This window comes from Odocoileus virginianus, chromosome 14 (assembly GCF_023699985.2).
Source record: "Odocoileus virginianus isolate 20LAN1187 ecotype Illinois chromosome 14, Ovbor_1.2, whole genome shotgun sequence".
Classification (NCBI taxonomy): Eukaryota; Metazoa; Chordata; class Mammalia; order Artiodactyla; family Cervidae; genus Odocoileus; species Odocoileus virginianus.
This window is the reverse complement of record NC_069687.1, coordinates 32,324,160-32,340,342: the sequence shown is the minus strand read 5'-3', so window position 1 is coordinate 32,340,342 and position 16,183 is coordinate 32,324,160. Positions and strand designations below refer to the sequence as shown.

The following is a 16,183-nucleotide window of genomic DNA, read 5'->3' as shown; positions in this document are numbered from 1 at the left end:
AAAGAGATTAATGTTTAGGTTAGAGATTAATGTATATGGTATATAATGGTAGTTAGATAAATAGAAGTCTCTTACTTATTTTATACAAATATCCTATCTTTTTTTAGGAAATAAAATTTATATAAAATAAAGATTAATGAACAAATAGTAAAAATATTTTTAATATATTAAAGCCTTATATTGGGAAATGCAAATTGCAAAAAATGCAAATTTGCAGAAAAAGAAGTCCATCAGTGACATACGTAACAAATATTCCAGGTTACTAGAATGTTGATATTTTATTTATTTTTTTCATTTATTTTTATTAGTTGGAAGCTAATTACTTTTCAGTATTGTAGTGGTTTTTGCCATACATTGACATGAATCAGTCATGGATTTACATGTGTTCCCCATCCCGATCCCCCCTCCCACCTCTCTCCCCATCCCATCCCTCTGGGTCTTCCCAGTGCACCAGCCCTGAGCACTTGTCTCATGCATCCAACCTGGGCTGGTAATCTGTTTCACCCTTGATAGTATACTTGTTTAAATGCTATTTTCTCAGAACATCCCACCCTCGCCTTCTCCCACAGAGTCCAAAAGTTTGTTCTGTGCATCTGTTTCTCTTTTTCTGTTTTGCATATAGGGTTATCATTACCATCTTTTTAAATTCCATATATATGCGTTAATATACTGTATTGGTCTTTATCTTTCTGGCTTACTTCACTCTGTATAATGGGCTCCAGTTTCATCCATCTCTTTAGAACTGATTCAAATGAATTCTTTTTAATGGCTGAGTAATATTCCATGGTGTATATGTACCACAGCTTCCTTATCCATTCGTCTGCTGATGGGCATCTGGGTTGCTTCCATGTCCTGGCTATTATAAACAGTGCTGCGATGAACATTGGGGTACATGTGTCTCTTTCAGATCTGGTTTCCTCAGTGTGTATTCCCAGCAGTGGGATTGCTGGGTCATATGGCAGTTCTATTTCCAGTTTTTTAAGGAATCTCCACACTGTTTTCCATAGCAGCTGTACTAGTTTGCATTCCCACCAACAGTGTAAGAGGGTTCCCTTTTCTCCACACGCTCTCCAGCATTTATTGCTTGTAGACTTTTGGATAGCAGCCATCCTGACTGGCGTGTAATGGTACCTCACTGTGGTTTTGATTTGCATTTCTCTGATAATGAGTGATGTTGAGCATCTTTTCATGTGTTTGTTAGCCATCTGTATGTCTTCTTTGGAGAAATGTCTATTTAGTTCTTTGGCCCGTTTTTTGATTGGGTCATTTATTTTTCTGGAATTGAGCTGCAGGAGTTGCTTGTATATTTTTGAGATTAATCCTTTTTTTTTCCATTTATTTTTATTAGTTGGAGGCTAATTACTTTACAGAGATTAATCCTTTGTTGCTTTGATTGCTATTATTTTCTCCCAAGAATGTTGATATTTTTAAAAAATATATTAGGATTATGGCATTTCTTTAATCCAAAGGTTTAGCAATTATTCAAAAGCTAAGATTTAATATATGTGAAACTACAGTGAAAATAATATATGAAGTAGGATTGCTGTTTTGGTTTTTAAAATTTTTATTGCAGTGTAGTTTATTTACAATGTTGTATTAGTTTCAGGATTACTCTTAAGTTATGACATTATGGTGTTTATTTGATTGTTTTCCTTTTTGTTTTTATTTTTTAAATTTATTTATTTATTTTAAATATGTAACACTTCACGAATTTGCATGTCATCCTTGCGCAGGGGCCATGCGAATCTTCTCTGTATCGTTCCAATTTTAGTATATGTGCTGCATAAGCAAGCACTCCTTTTTGTTTTTAATCCAGGTTTAGATTTATTACATCCAAATTAATGTTGAGTGTTGAAATTGTCCCTGAAAGTCCGTGTTCCAAGGAATCACTTTGAAAATTGCCTTCTCTTCTAGTTTATTAAGCTTCTAGTTTATGTAAAACCAGGTATGTTACTTCCACCTCAGTCTAGTCTTGATCCTGGCTTGTAGGAAAGTGAAGTAAAGGAAATAAGGAAAAGTAAAGTAAATAAGGCATAGTCACTACTCTCAAGGGGCTTAGAATCTAATAACAGAAGATAGACGTGTGCACCAAAAATATGCCAGCCCTATTGACCAGGGTGGGGCAGGGAGAGAGACGGGAGGGGGAGATGGCTTCTCAAGGAGGAGGGCATAGGTCACACTTGTGTTTTTAAGGGTCCCCCAAATTCTGATACTGGTCTCAGCCCCAGCCTTTCCACACTGGTAGGTAAGAATTTGTCTTTTACTTGGTGCATGGCAGGCATCTGATAAATGTTTATTTGATGGCTGTTTTTGTGCTCTCATTTTTAGATTCAGACAGAAATAAAATCACATTCATATAATAATAATGGAATAATTATTAATAATTGTTGCTCAAGCTTGGGAGGCAATTTTAAACAAAGAATTCTATAATTGGTTGATCAAACTCACTACTTTAAGGAAATAGAACTGACTTAAATGAAAGGTTTGGCATATTAATTTAAAATGTTCTCATCCTATTATGATGCACACATAAATACAGAGATTTTTTTTTACTTGCTCATTTTAGTTTAGGTAAATGGCCTGTAGGCCTGGAAGAAGCTGAGGGGCACTGTGGACACACCAAACAGGTGCCTTAAAAATATGGGTTCAAGTCCATGTTCTGGATTTGAAAGTCTCTGCATTTCTCTGGTCCTCATTCCTCATCTTTAAAATGAAAGATTTTTATTTCTTCAGATAAATACCCCAAATTGGACTTTGTGGATTGTGTGGTAGACCTGTTTTTCTTTTTTGAGGAACTTCCATACTGTTTTCCATAGTGGCTGCACCTGTTTACTTCCCACCAACGGTGCACAAGGGTTCCCTTTTCTCCGCATACTTGTTTGTCTTTTTAATAATAGCCAATCTTTCTGGCATATGATAGCTCATTGTGGTTTTGATTTGCATTTCCTAGATGATTTGTGACGTTGACCATCTTTTCATAAGTCCACTAGCTATTTGTATGCTATCTTTGGTAAAAATGTCTGTTCATGTCCTGTGCCCAATTTTAAATTGGCTTGTTTTTTTGATATTAGTTGCATGAGTTCTGTTAATATTTTAGATATTACTCCCTTTTCAGAGGGAGTATTTGCAAATATCCTCCCAGTCTGCAGGTTGCCGTTCTGTTTTGTTGCTGGTTTCCTTGGCTGTGCAAACCTTCCTGGTTTGCTGTAGTCTCTGTTTATTTCTGCTGTTGTTACACTCGCCTGAGGAGACAGATCCAAAGATATATTGCTGAGACCAATGTCAGAGAGCCTATTGCCTAAGTTTTCTTCTGGGGGTTTTACAGTTTCCGCTCTTACATATAAGTCTTTATCAGATGGTTGGATGGTGTCACCAACTCACTGGACATGAGTCTGAGCAGATTCTGAGAGAGAGTGAAGAACAGGGAAGCCTGGTGTGCTGCCGTCCATGGGGTTGCAAAGAGTCAGACACAACTCAGTAACTGAAAAACAGCAACAGACAGTTTTGAGTGTATTTTGTGTATGGTGTAAGAAAATGGTCTCGTTTCCTTCTTTTAAATGTAGCTGTCTAGTTTTCCCAACACTTTTTGCTGAAAAGACTATCTGAAACACAAAACAGAAACAGACTCGTTGACACAGCGAACAAAACCAGTGGTTGCCAGAAGAGAGGTGGGTGGGAGATGGGTGAAATAAGTGAAGGGGTTTAAGAGGTACAAATTACCAATTATAAAAATAAGTCAGTGATACAATGTACAGCACAGGGAGAATAGTGAATAATGTTGTGTAGCTTTATATGGTGAGTAGTGTATAAAAATATTGAATTACTGTAGTATACATCTGAAGCTAATATAACACTGTAAGTCAATTATACTTCAATTAAAAAATAAGTAAAATAAAGGTGAACTGTGTAAATAAAAGAGAAAGTTTTGTCTTGATCGCAGTTAACATTCCTCCCCATTCTAAAATTTATGACATAGTTTTCCTGAGCTTCTTAAAAGGTTAAATTGGTTAAGATACAAAGTAAGTAAAAATTTACTCCTTTTTAAAAAACCTCAACATTTAATTCATATTGGATTCAACCCTATTCTTTCACCTTTCATATTTGCATTCTTTCAATGCAAATATGAAAAAACCAATGTAAAATTATTTATGGTATTTTGAAATAATCAAACTATAAAACTTGTAACCATTATTTTGTGGTGTATGTTTTTCTATAGGTTGAACCTGTGGGTCCCATTGAACTGTCTTCTGGCCCTGAATCGGAAAAAACATTCCCTTCAAAAACCATTAGCATTTCTGAAGAAGGTTTGTGAGGGGCCTGGGGTGGGAGTGAAGCCTTTCTTTGGAAGGATAAGTATTGCCTTTTGGGTGTGCCAGAAATAGTCTTCTTATGTGAACTGAAGCCATCGGTCCTCTTATTTTAGATGAGGATTAGTTTTGTGAAAACATAATTGGCTCCCACCTCAGGCCATTTCCTGAGAAGCTGATGCTATAACCTCCTCTGGCCTTTGCACCAGAAGGAGGCAGTGCGGGCTGGACCTTAGTTCTGTGACTCCACACCACTGGCCGCAAAAGCGCTGAGAATTGCACAGATCTTGTGCTGAGATGGTGGTCTGTCTGTGGTCATCAGAGGAGCCAGGACCTGAAGTTCAGGTTCAATGGCCTGGCAATGGTGAAGTTATTATGCTTTTGCATTTCTTATTTTAAGAATGAGAATTTGGATATTTTTTAAATGTCTACCATATCTATGGGTGTTAATATCTATATTCTCTCTTTCATTTAGTCTAGTAAGCAATTTAATGCACTTTGCCAGAAAACAGGGTTTGGATTATTGATTCTCTCTATTGTTTCTTAATGTTCTTTTTCACAAATTTCTACTCTTAGCTTTAATATTTCTTCTGCTGTTGGAGGCGTACTTTGTGGGATTTTTCCTAACTTCATAACTTTGTTTTTTTCTAATGAATGCATTTGAGGCTGAACATGTTTCTTCAAGGACCCAGATAAGGGTGCTGCTGTTATATCTTTTCCTAGTATTCAATTTATATTAAGATTCTTCCTCAGCTCGTAAAAAGACTTTTTATCTTCCAAATATTATGTGCCTTGGGCTTTATTTTTGTAATTTATTTCCATTTTCATTGTATTGTGATTAGATGAGTATATGATAATATCATTCTTCAGTTTACTTCAGTTTAGTTGCTCAGTCGTGTCCAATTCTTTGCAACCCCATGGACTGCAGCACACCAGGCTTCCCTGTATATCAGCAACTCCTGGAGCTTGCTCACACACATGTCCATTGAGTCGGTGGTGCCATCCAACCATCTCATCCTCTGTCATCCCCTTCTCTTCCTGCCTTCAATCTTTTCCACTGTCAGGGTCTTTTCCAATGACTCAGTTCTTTGCATCAGGTGGCCAAAGTATTGAAGCTTCAGCATCAGTCCTTCCAATGAATATCACTCTTAGATATTTGTTAAAATTTCCCTTGAGGCTTAGGATATATAGTCAGTTTTTGTAAATATTCTGTTTATTTGAAAAGAATGAGCATTTTCTGTTTATGTAGGAGATGTGTATGTGTGTATAGTCACATACACATATATCATAGTCAAACTTCTAAATTATACTGTTCAGAGGGCGCATTAAAAATTACCTACAATGATTTGGAATTGTTTATTTCTCTTTGTAATTCTGTTAAATATTTCTTTATATACTTGTTTTGTTGTTGTTATTCAGTCACCAGGTCATGTCTGACTCTTTGCCGCCCCATGGACTGCAGCATGCCAGGCACCCCTGTCCTTCTCCACCCAGAGTTAGCTCAGACTCATGTCCATTGAGTTGATGATACTGTCTAACCATCTCATCCTCTGTCATCCTCTTTGCCTCCTGCCTTCAGTATTTCCTAGTATCAGGGTCTTTTCTAACAAGTCAGCTCTTCGCATCAGGTGGACAAGGTTTTGGAGCTTCAGCTTCAGCATTAGTCCTTTCAATGAATATTCAGGGTTGATTTCATTTAGGATTGGCTGGTTTGATCTCCTTGCTTTCCAAGGGACTCTCAAAGAGTCTTCTCTAGCACCACGGTCAAAAGAGTCAATTCTTTGGCACTCAGCCTTCTCATATGGTCCAACTCTCAAATTCACCCATGACTGCTGGAAAAGTGATTGCTTTGACTATACAGACCTTTGTCAGCAAAGTGATGTCTCTGCTTTTTAATATGCTGTCTAGCTTTCTCATCACCCCACTCCAGTACTCTTGCCTGGAAAATCCCATGGACGGAGGAGCCTGGTAGGCTGCAGTCCATGGGGTCGCGAAGCGAAGAATTGGACACGACTGAGCGACTTCACTTTCACTTTTCACTTTAATGCTTTGGAGAAGGAAATGGGAACCCACTCCAGTGTTCTTGCGTGGAGAATCCTAGGGACGGGAGCCTGGTGGGCTGCCATCTATGGGGTTGCAGAGTTGGCCACGACTGAAGCGATTTAGCAGCAGCCTTCTCATAGCTTTTCTTCCAATGAACAAGCATCTTTTAATTTCATGGCTTCAGTCACCATCTACAGTAATTTTGGAGCCCCCAAAAATAAAGTCTCTCACTGTTTCCATTTTTTCTCCATCTATTTGCCATGAAGTTATGGGACCAGTTGCCATGATCTTAGTTTTGTGAATGTTGAGTTTTAAGCCAACTTTTTCACTCTCCTCTTTCACTTTCATCAAGAGACTCTTTAGTTCTTATTTGCTTTCTGCCATAAGCGTGGTGTCATCTGCATATCTGAGGTTATTCATATTTCTCCTGGCAGTATTGATTCCAGCTTGTGCTTCATCCAGCCTGTCATTTCGCATGATGCATTCTACATATAAGTTAAATAAGCAGGGTGACAGTATACAGCCTTGATATACTCCTTTCCCAATTTGGAACCAGTTCATTGTTCCATGTCCAGTTCTAACCATTGCTTCTTGACCTGCATACAGGTTTCTCAGGAGACAGGTAAGGTGGTCTGGTATTCCCATCTCTTTAAGAGTTTTCCACAGTTTGTTGTGATCCACACAGTCAAAGACTTTAGTGTAGGCAATGAAGCAGAAATAGATATTTTCCTGGAATTCCCTTGCTTTTTCTATGATCCAGTGAACATTGGCAGTTCAATCTCTGGTTCCTCTGCATTTTCTAAATCCAGCTTATACATCTGAAAGTTCTCAGTTCACGTACTGTTGAAGCCTGGCTTGAAGGATTTTGAGAATTAGCTTCCTAGCATGTGAGATGAATACAACTGTTTGGTAGTTGGGACATTCTTTGGGATTTGAATAAAAACCTTTTTCAGTCCTGTGGCCACTGCTGGCTTTTCCAAATTTGTTGACATATCGAGTACATTGCTTTAACAGTATCAACTTTTAGGATTTGAAATATCTCAGCTGGAATTCCATTACCTCCACTAGTTTTGTTTGTACTAATGCTTCCTAAGTTCCATTTAACTTCACACTCCAGGATGTCTGGCTGTAGGTGAGTGACCACAGGCATTGTGGTAATTCAGGTCATTAAGACCTTTTTTGTACAGTTCTTCTGTTTATTCTTTGCACCTGTTCTTAATCTCTTCTGTTTCTGTTAGGTCCTTACAATTTCTGTACTTTATCATGACCATCCTTGCATGAAATGTTCCCTTGGTATCTCCAGTTTTCTTGAAGAGATCTCTAGTTTTTCCCATTCAGTTGTTTTCTATTGTTTCTTTGCATTGTTCACTTAAAAAGGCTTTCTTATCTTTCCTTGCTTTTCTTTGGAACTCTGCAGTCAATTGGGTATATATTATATGGTTCAGGCTATGGGTATATCTTATGTAGTTTAGGCTAAATGAATATAGTTAATGATGATTACTTTTGTTGAATTTTATCTGTTTTATCAATAAGTATACAGCCTTGATGTACTCCTTTCCCAATTTGGAACCAGTCTGTTGTTTCATGTTTCTTCTAACTGTTCTAACTGTTTCTTCTTGACCTGCATACAGATTTCTCGGAGGCAGGTCAGGTGGTCTGGAATTTCCATCTCTTTCAGAATTTTCCACAGTGTGTTGTGATCCACACAAAGGCTTTGGCATAGTCAGTAAAGCAGAAGTAGATGTTTTTCTGGAACTCTCTTGCTTTTCTAATGATCGAACAGATGTTCGCAATTTGATCTTTGGTTCCTCTGCCTTTCTAAATCCAGCTTGAACATCTGGAAGTTCACAGTTCACATACTTTTGAAACCTGGCTTGGAGAAGTTTGAGCATTACTTTGCTAGCACGTGAGATGAGTGCAATTGTGTGGTAGTTTGAACATTCTTTGGCATTGCCTTTCTTTGGGATTGAAATGAAAACTGACCTTTTCCAGTCCTGTGGCCACTGCTGAGTTTTCCAAACTTGCTGGCATATTGAGTGCAGCACTTTCATAGCATCATCTTTTAGGATTTGAAATTCCATCACCTCCACTAGCTTTGTTCGTAGTGATTCCTAAGGCCCACATGACATTGCGTTACAGGATGTCTGGCTCCAGGTGAGTGATCACACCATCGTGGTTATCTGGGTCATGAAGATCTTTTTTGTATAGTACTTCTGTGTATGCCACCTCTTCTTAATATCTTCTGCTTCTGTTAGGTCCATACCATTTCTGTCCTTTATTGAACCCATCTTTGCATGAAATATTCCCTTGGTATCTATAATTTTCTTGAGGAGATCTCTAGTCTTTCCCATTTTATTGTTTTCCTCTGTTTCTTTGCTTTGATCACTGAGGAAGGCTTTCTTATCTTTCCTTGCTATTTTTTGGAACTCTTCATTCAAATGGATATATCTTTCCTTTTCTCCTTTGCCTTTAGCTTCTCTTCTTTTCTCAGCAATTTGTAAGACCTCCTCAGACAACCATTTTGCCTTTTTCGCATTTCTTTTTCTTGGGAATGGTCTTCTTGATCACTGCCTCCTGTACAGTGTCATGAACCTCCGTCCATAGTTCTTCAGGTACTCTGTCTATCAGATCTAATCCCTTGAATCTATTTGTCACTTTCATTGTATAATCGTAAGGGATTTGAGTTAGATCATACCTGAATGGTCTAGTGGTTTTCCCTACTTTTTCAATTTAAGTCTGAATTTGGTAATAAGGAGTTCATGATCTGAGCCACAGTCAGCTCCTGGTCTTGTTTTTCCTGACTGTATAGAGCTTCTCCATCTTTGGCTGCAAAGAATATTATCAATCTGATTTTGGTATTGACCATCTGGTGATGTCCATGTGTAGAGTCTTCCCTTGTGTTGTTGGAAGAGGGTGTTTGCTATGACCAGTGTGTTCTCTTGGCAAAACTCTGTTAGCCTTTGACCTGCTTCATTTTGTACTCCAAGGCCAGATTTGCCTGATACTCCAGGTATCTTTTGACTTCCTACTTTTGCATTCCAGTTCCCTATAATGAAAGAACACCTTTTTGGGGTGTTAGTTCTAGAAGGTCTTGTAGGTCTTCATAGAACTGTTCAACTTCAGCTTCTTCAGCATTACTGGTCGGGGCATAGACTTGGATTACTGTGATATTGAATGGTTTGCCTTGGAAATGAACAGAGATCATTCTGTTGTTTTTGAGATTGCATCCAAGGACTGCATTTCAGACTCTTTGTTGACTCTGATGGCTACTCCATTTCTTCTGAGGGATTCTTGCCCACAGTAGCAGATATAATGGTCATCTGAGTTAAATTCACCCATTCCAAAAAGTTGGCTTAAAACTCAACATTCAGACAACTGGTATCGTGGCATCTGGCCCCATCACTTCATGGCAAATTGATGAGGAAACAATGGAAACAGTGAGAGACTTTATTTTTGGGGGGCTCCAAAATCACTGCAGATGGAGACTGCAGCCATGCAATTAAAAGACACTTGCTCCTTGGAAGAAAAGTTATAACCACCCTAGACAGCATATTAAAAAGCAGAGATATTACTTTGCCAACAAAGTCTAGTCAAAGCTCTGGTTTTTCCAGTAGTCATGTATGGATGTGAGCGTTGGACTATAAAGAAAGCTGACCACTGAAAAATTGATGCTTTTGAACTATGGTGCTGGAGAAGACTCTTGAGAGTCCTTTGGACTGCAAGGATATCCAACCAGTCAGTCCTAAAGGAAATCGGTCCTGAATATTCATTGGAAGGACTGATGTTGAAGCTGAAAGTCCAATACTTTGGCCACCTGATGTGAAGAACTGACTCATTTGAAAAGACCCTGATGTTGGGAAAGATTGAGGTCAGGAGGAGAACAGGACAACAGAGGATGAGATGGTTGGATGGCATCACTGACTTGATGGCCATGAGTTTGAGTAAGTTCCAGGAGTTGGTGATGGACAGGGAGGCCTGGCGTGTTGCAGTCCATGGAGTCGCAAAGAGTCAGACACGACTGAGTGAAATATCATTAAGTAATGACTGTCTTTATTCTCAATAATGTTGTTTAGACTCAAAGTCAATTTTAATAGGTCCATTTCTGTTTTCTTTTGCCTGGTATATCTTTTTTGATACTTTTTATTAAAAATTTTAATGGTAAATTTCAGGCATATTTCAGTAGAAGACAGAATAGTGTAATTAACCTTCATGTACGCAACAATCACCTTTTACAAGTATCAACTCATGGCCAATCCTGTTTTATATATCCCACCCACTCTTTCTACCTTTTCCTGAATTATTTTAAAGCAAATTCCAGACAACACATTATTTTATCCATAAATATTTTAACATTCTCTAAAAGACAAGGTCTATTTTAAAAATAATAACAACATTATCACCTCTTTTTATAAAAAAGTCTTGATATTGTCATGTACCTAATAAATGTTCAAATATTGCCAGTTGGCTTATTTTATTTTATTTTTTTTTATTTTTATTTTTTTTAGATAGAGAATTTTAATTAAATTGGCATAGTTTATAAAACCAAAAAGATAAAGTGGAATTTGTCATTGTATTTTCAATTCTTGCCTTAACAGGCTAATGAACACAACTTCAAACACATGTGAATCCTCCTCTGTTCTATGAGACAGTGAAGGGACCTTTTTCAGTATTTAAATATATTAATATAACCAGTTATAGAAATCTAAATATAAAACCAATCTCTTATAGGGTTTGAGAAGGAATGCACCATCTCCCTAAAAAGTTTAATATTCCTTATTCAAGTTCAATCATCTCTTTAGAATGGGAAAAGTGATAGTACTTATTGAACCGGAATTACTATCAAAATTAAAAAAGCTGACCATATTCGTTTAGCCACAAACCAATCAGGACTGTCCAACAGAATTATTCCATCAGCCATTCATGATCTGAATTCTAGTGTATGAGATCAATTTAAATATGGTACACATAAAAAGTCATGAGACACTTCTGTTTCATAATAAATAAGGCAGTGGCCAACTATTACTCATTGGTAGCTTTTTTGAGATAAGCTATCAAGTCCTCCCTCTCTCCCTTCTTCTTAATGCCAGCAAAGATCATCTTTGTTCCAGGGATGTACTTCTTGGGATTCTCCAAGTACTCCATCAGCGTCTCCTCTCCCCAGGTGATACCTTTGTTCTTGTTGGCATCTGTGTAAGAGAATCCAGCAGCCTGACCCGTCTTTCGTCCAAACAGACCATGGAGGTTTGGCCCAGTCTTGTGCTTGCCTCCCTTTTCCACAGTATGGCACTGGGCACACTTCTGAACAAAAATCTTCTTGCCCTTCTCAACATCACCCATTTTTAAATCGTTCTTTCTCTGTGCGCGACCGAGAAGTTCCCGCTCACAAGCCGAACGCCCCGCTTTCTCCAGTTGGCTTATTTTAAAAAATAGTTTATTTGGTCTAGTTGGAGTCCAGATAAGGTCCATACATGGCATTTGGTTGATGGCTTACAATTCTTATTTCTGGGTTCCTCTTTTTTCTCTTTTTCCCCTTCTAGTTTATTTGTTGAAGAAACTTGGCTGTTTGTCCTGAAGTATTTTTCAGGGTCTTCATTTGTTAATTGAGTCTCTATGGTGTCATTTACATGTTCCTCTGTTCCCTTTATTTCCTGTCATTAGACATTCTTTTACTTTCAAGATGAGTGACTGTGTTATAGATGTGTTCAGCAAATATGGCTAGATTTCATTCTTCTAAATAATTACATAGTTTGTGTTTCAGTCATAAGATATAAGCAGCTATTTATTGTGGTTACTGATACATTTGTGCTTACTTCTATTATCTTATTTTGTGCTTCCTATTTACTCTATCTTTTGTTTACTTTTTGTCCTTTTTTCTTTCCTCAATTTGATTGAGTTTTCTATATTCACTCTTTCCCCCTCTATTTGTTCAGAAATTATACATTCTGTTTTTATTTCTTAGGGCATATTCTTAAATTTTCAACATTCAGAATTGAGTGTTGAGATGAATATATTTACCTCACAAGCAGCATAAAGTCTTATGTTAGAGCTTTTAGCACTGGTATTCCCAGGTGGCTCAGTGGTAAAGAATCCGCCTGCTAATACAGGGGACACTGGAGATGCAGGTTCAATCCTTGGTCAGGAAGATCCCCTGGAGGAGGAAATGCCAACCCATTCTAGTATTGCTGCCTGGAAAATTTCTTGGACAGAGGAGCCTGGCGTGCTGCAGTCCATGGGTTTGCAAAGATTTGCATGCGACTCTGCATACATACACACATGCCTCTTCACATCTCTGATATTGTTTTCTAATATTTTAGATCTGTACCTTGTTTTTAACCTGCCCACTTAGTCTCTTTTGTCTTTTATTTTTATATGTCTGTACTAATTTGAATTTATCAGCATCTTTGCCAGTTTATTTCCCCTCAGTTGCTTCTTTTTTTCAAAGAAATTGTAAACTGAATGATGTACATATGTAAAAATTAAATATATTAGACAAAAACACAAGTTTCATCAAATAATACTCGTCATTATTCCCCAAGGTGCAGTCTGGCGTTTTCTCTTTTGTGCTGTTATTGCCCAGAGTTGCTCCTTGCATCCACTTCTTTGAGGACTGTTTCCTTCTTCCTTCTTTTATTAGTTATTTCAACTAGAGTCTGTTAGTAGCAAATTCTCCCAGTCTTTGAAAATAGTTGTAATTTTACTACAATTTGTGAGTTATGGCTTATAGTCGAGGTCAGAATTCTAGGTTGCTACTTATTTTCCCTCAGTCTTTTAAGATATTATTCCATTTTCCACTGACATTTCTAATTGCTATGTTTATAATACCCACTTAATGTCTAATTGCTGTTCTTTTATCTCTGATCACTTTTACAGCTTTTGTCTTTCTTTTTGGCTTATTCTGCATTTTGAAATGGTGTATCTAGGTGTATAATTATTTTTATTTATTCTATATGGGAGTAGGAATGGTTTGTTAGTTTGCAGTTTTAACACTGGGAAGTTTTATCTGCTTCCTTCTGGAGTGTTGCTTCCTCCCCATTCTTTCTGTCCCTTTCTCTGAAGCACTTGTTAGAGGTATGTTGGAGCTTCTCAGGTTCTGCCTTTTCTCTCAGTGAGGTGCTCCAGGATATTTCCTCGGAACTCTGTCTGTTAGTTTACTAATTCTCTCTACTGCTGTGTCTTCTTTGCTGTAGGACTTTCATTTTGGTGACTACATTCTTAATGTCCAGAAGATTTATTTCTTTTTCAAATCTATCTGTTCTTTGGATGTACTCTGTCTTTTTCTTTTATTGTTGTTTCTATACCTTATTTTATCAGTTTAATCATTTTAGTAATATTTTTTGCCCTTTCAGATTATTTTATTTCATGTGTGCATATTTTCAATTGTCAGATGTGTATACTGACTCTCTGGGTTGCTTATGCCTTTGTGTGCGTTGTAATTTTTTATACTGAGCTTATTTAGGGGGGTAGTTCTGCTAGGTTGTCTATGTTTTTCTTTGGCGTGATTTTGTTATTTTCTTCTTGCTGTTACTGAAGTAGAAGGAAATGAGGACAAGTTTTTATAATCATTTTTTTGGCTTAGAGTTGCTGTACCACATAGATAGTATAAATTCAGATCCCACACCTGCCTGTAGTAGAGCAAGACAGGGGTGGGTGTCTGTTTTCTCAGACTTAACTTTTATGTTTTTTCCCATCCACTACCCAGGAAGATAAAAAAGTTTGCTATTTCTTGAGGGCAGAATTTTTTTTCCCCCACTTTATGGACAGAACTGTCCTTCAGCATTCTCAGTTCCTCTCACTGTGTCTGCAGGAACCACATCTCCTGTTCCTCCTTGGACTATACTAGCAGCATTGTCCATTTAGGGCCCAGATTTGAATTCCTTTTTATCTTATGACACCAGGAGACTTATTTTATTTACACGTTTGATTGGTTATATATGATTTTTTTTAATTTACCATTTCTTCTGTGTTTTATACAGGTAATGGACCTATTCACTGCAGCTCCATCTGTTGTGTTTTCTGAAGTTGATAATAAATTTAGTAGTAGATAATAAGTTTTATTACCATGAGGCAGTTTAAACTTTAAATACTATATTAAATTATTTTATTATACAGTAAGAAAGTTATCAGAATAATGTCTTTTCCATGTGATTTTTTTTCCCATTATCATTATTTTCTTTTTATTGTAATATATACTCTGGATTAATGCACTTCCTGACCTATATAAATAAAGAAGATCAGAGGGACAAAGAAGAGATTTCAGTAACGGAAACTTACCCTAGCCAGAAAACCTATGTGCTTCCTTCAGCTCATTCAGCCGTCAGCCTTTCCAGTGACCAGAATGTGACTTCTCTTGGTATTGTTCTTAACTGTTTTTCCTTTACTCTTATTTTCCAAGATACTGTTACTGAAGAGTACTTACTTTACTGGGAATATAGTTGTGAAGGATTTGTGAAGCCATTGCAATATTCATAAGTTTCAGGGAAATGAAAGTTAAAAATTGTGCCATTTACATGAAGAACTATATTATCGTGTCACTTTCATAAGATACACTACAAGATGTGTCATATCTCTGTGTAACTCAGGCTCCTCTGTCCATGGGATTCTCCAGGCAAGCATACTAGAGTAGTTGCCATGCCCTCCTCCAGGGGATCTTCCTGACCCAGGAATCAAACCAAAGTCTCTTACATCTCCTGCATTGGCAGACAGTTCTTTACCACTAGCGCCACCTGGGAAGCCCCGTTAAATACATAGCCACTGAAACATTATAGTATTACACCAGTATATTATAATACTATACTATTTAATTTTTATTAAAATTGAGAAATTAAAACTGCCAATTTTAAGAGTTTTGATTTGGAAACAAAATAATGACTGTGACTTATTGGGCCTCTTCCACATGCCAGACATCACTGTTTTATGTGTGTTGATCCCGGTGTAAGCCTGACCTGTGATCTAGCTACCATTATTCTCTCATTTTACAGTTGAGAATATTCAGGCTTAGAGAAATTCAGGGCCATTGTTCATTCTATTTCTTTTAGAGCTGACAGTTAAAAATGCTATTCCTTAGTCCTAAGTGATATTTTGTGTCATAATAATAGCAGGGCATACTACCTATCACAGTTGGAACTCTTAACAGTGGCCTTGAAATACCTTTTTTGCCCTCAGATACTTATGGTCAATAAGGATGATTTTATTGAATGTTTGTAATATGTTTTATTACCATTATTAAAGTAATATAAGAAGTTAAAAATGCTATTTTTAAATGGCATTGCTGTTATTTAAACAAAAACTATTAAGCTGGTTTTAAGCTTTATATTTTTTCTCTAAACTGTTTCTAGATTCTGTTCGTATTTCAGTCATCATCATATAGGGATAATCATTTTTATTCACTGAGTTGTGAAGAATAATTACTTATATAAAGCATTTACCTGAGAATCTGTTTGATTCCTGTAGGTTCTTGGTCACCAGTATCTTTCCTCTTTCCTCTTATGGAAGGGAGAATTGAGAAATGAAGTTAAAGGCCTTAGTGGGTTCTGACTGTATCTGAGAAATTTAAACTCCATTTTGTACTTGGGAATCGCTGACAAATTTTGAGCAGGAGAGATTTGGAAGAAGCCTAGGATGGAGGCCTAGGTCAGTTAGTGAACTTTTAAATTAATGTGAGCTGGGCAGTGATGAGGGTCTGAGCAGTGTTGTGGGAAAGGAGAAAAGAAATGAGACATTCTGAATAGGCAGCTGATGATACTGACTGACTAAGTGGATGGCAGGGTGGAAAAGGAGAAAGCAAATGGCTGGTTAGCATTGTCAGACTAAGAGCAAGGATATCACCAGGTCTT

At 37.2% G+C, this 16,183-nt stretch overlaps 2 protein-coding genes and 1 non-coding gene across 9 annotated transcripts in view; 1 reads left to right on the top strand and 2 right to left on the bottom strand.

The window, feature by feature from the left end:
* Positions 1 to 16,183, top strand: part of CPLANE1 (ciliogenesis and planar polarity effector complex subunit 1) — a 104,758-nt gene that overhangs the window by 66,115 nt on the left and 22,460 nt on the right. For 5 of the 7 annotated variants that reach the window (XM_070476592.1, XM_020901628.2, XM_020901629.2 and 2 more), the window contains 2 exons: positions 4,217 to 4,304; positions 14,578 to 14,700. In XM_070476592.1, the coding sequence (XP_070332693.1) occupies positions 4,217 to 4,304; positions 14,578 to 14,700 (211 nt within the window). The remainder of the gene's footprint in view (positions 1 to 4,216; positions 4,305 to 14,577; positions 14,701 to 16,183) is intronic. The other 2 variants (XM_020901627.2, XM_070476594.1) reach the window with 2 other exon arrangements.
* On the bottom strand, positions 1,689 to 1,795 carry LOC139038327 (U6 spliceosomal RNA). The gene has a single exon (XR_011491320.1). It is a non-coding gene; the product is annotated as a U6 spliceosomal RNA (small nuclear RNA).
* Positions 11,272 to 11,751, bottom strand: LOC110129893 (cytochrome c). The gene has a single exon (XM_020881562.2). The coding sequence runs from the start codon at positions 11,685 to 11,687 to the stop codon at positions 11,370 to 11,372; it is 318 nt and encodes a 105-aa protein (XP_020737221.2). The 5' UTR covers positions 11,688 to 11,751; the 3' UTR covers positions 11,272 to 11,369.

What these genes read in the sequence shown, in the direction of transcription:
- LOC110129893 (XM_020881562.2), bottom strand. Translation starts at nt 11,687, where the DNA reads ATGGGTGATGTTGAGAAGGGCAAGAAGATTTTTGTTCAGAAGTGTGCC.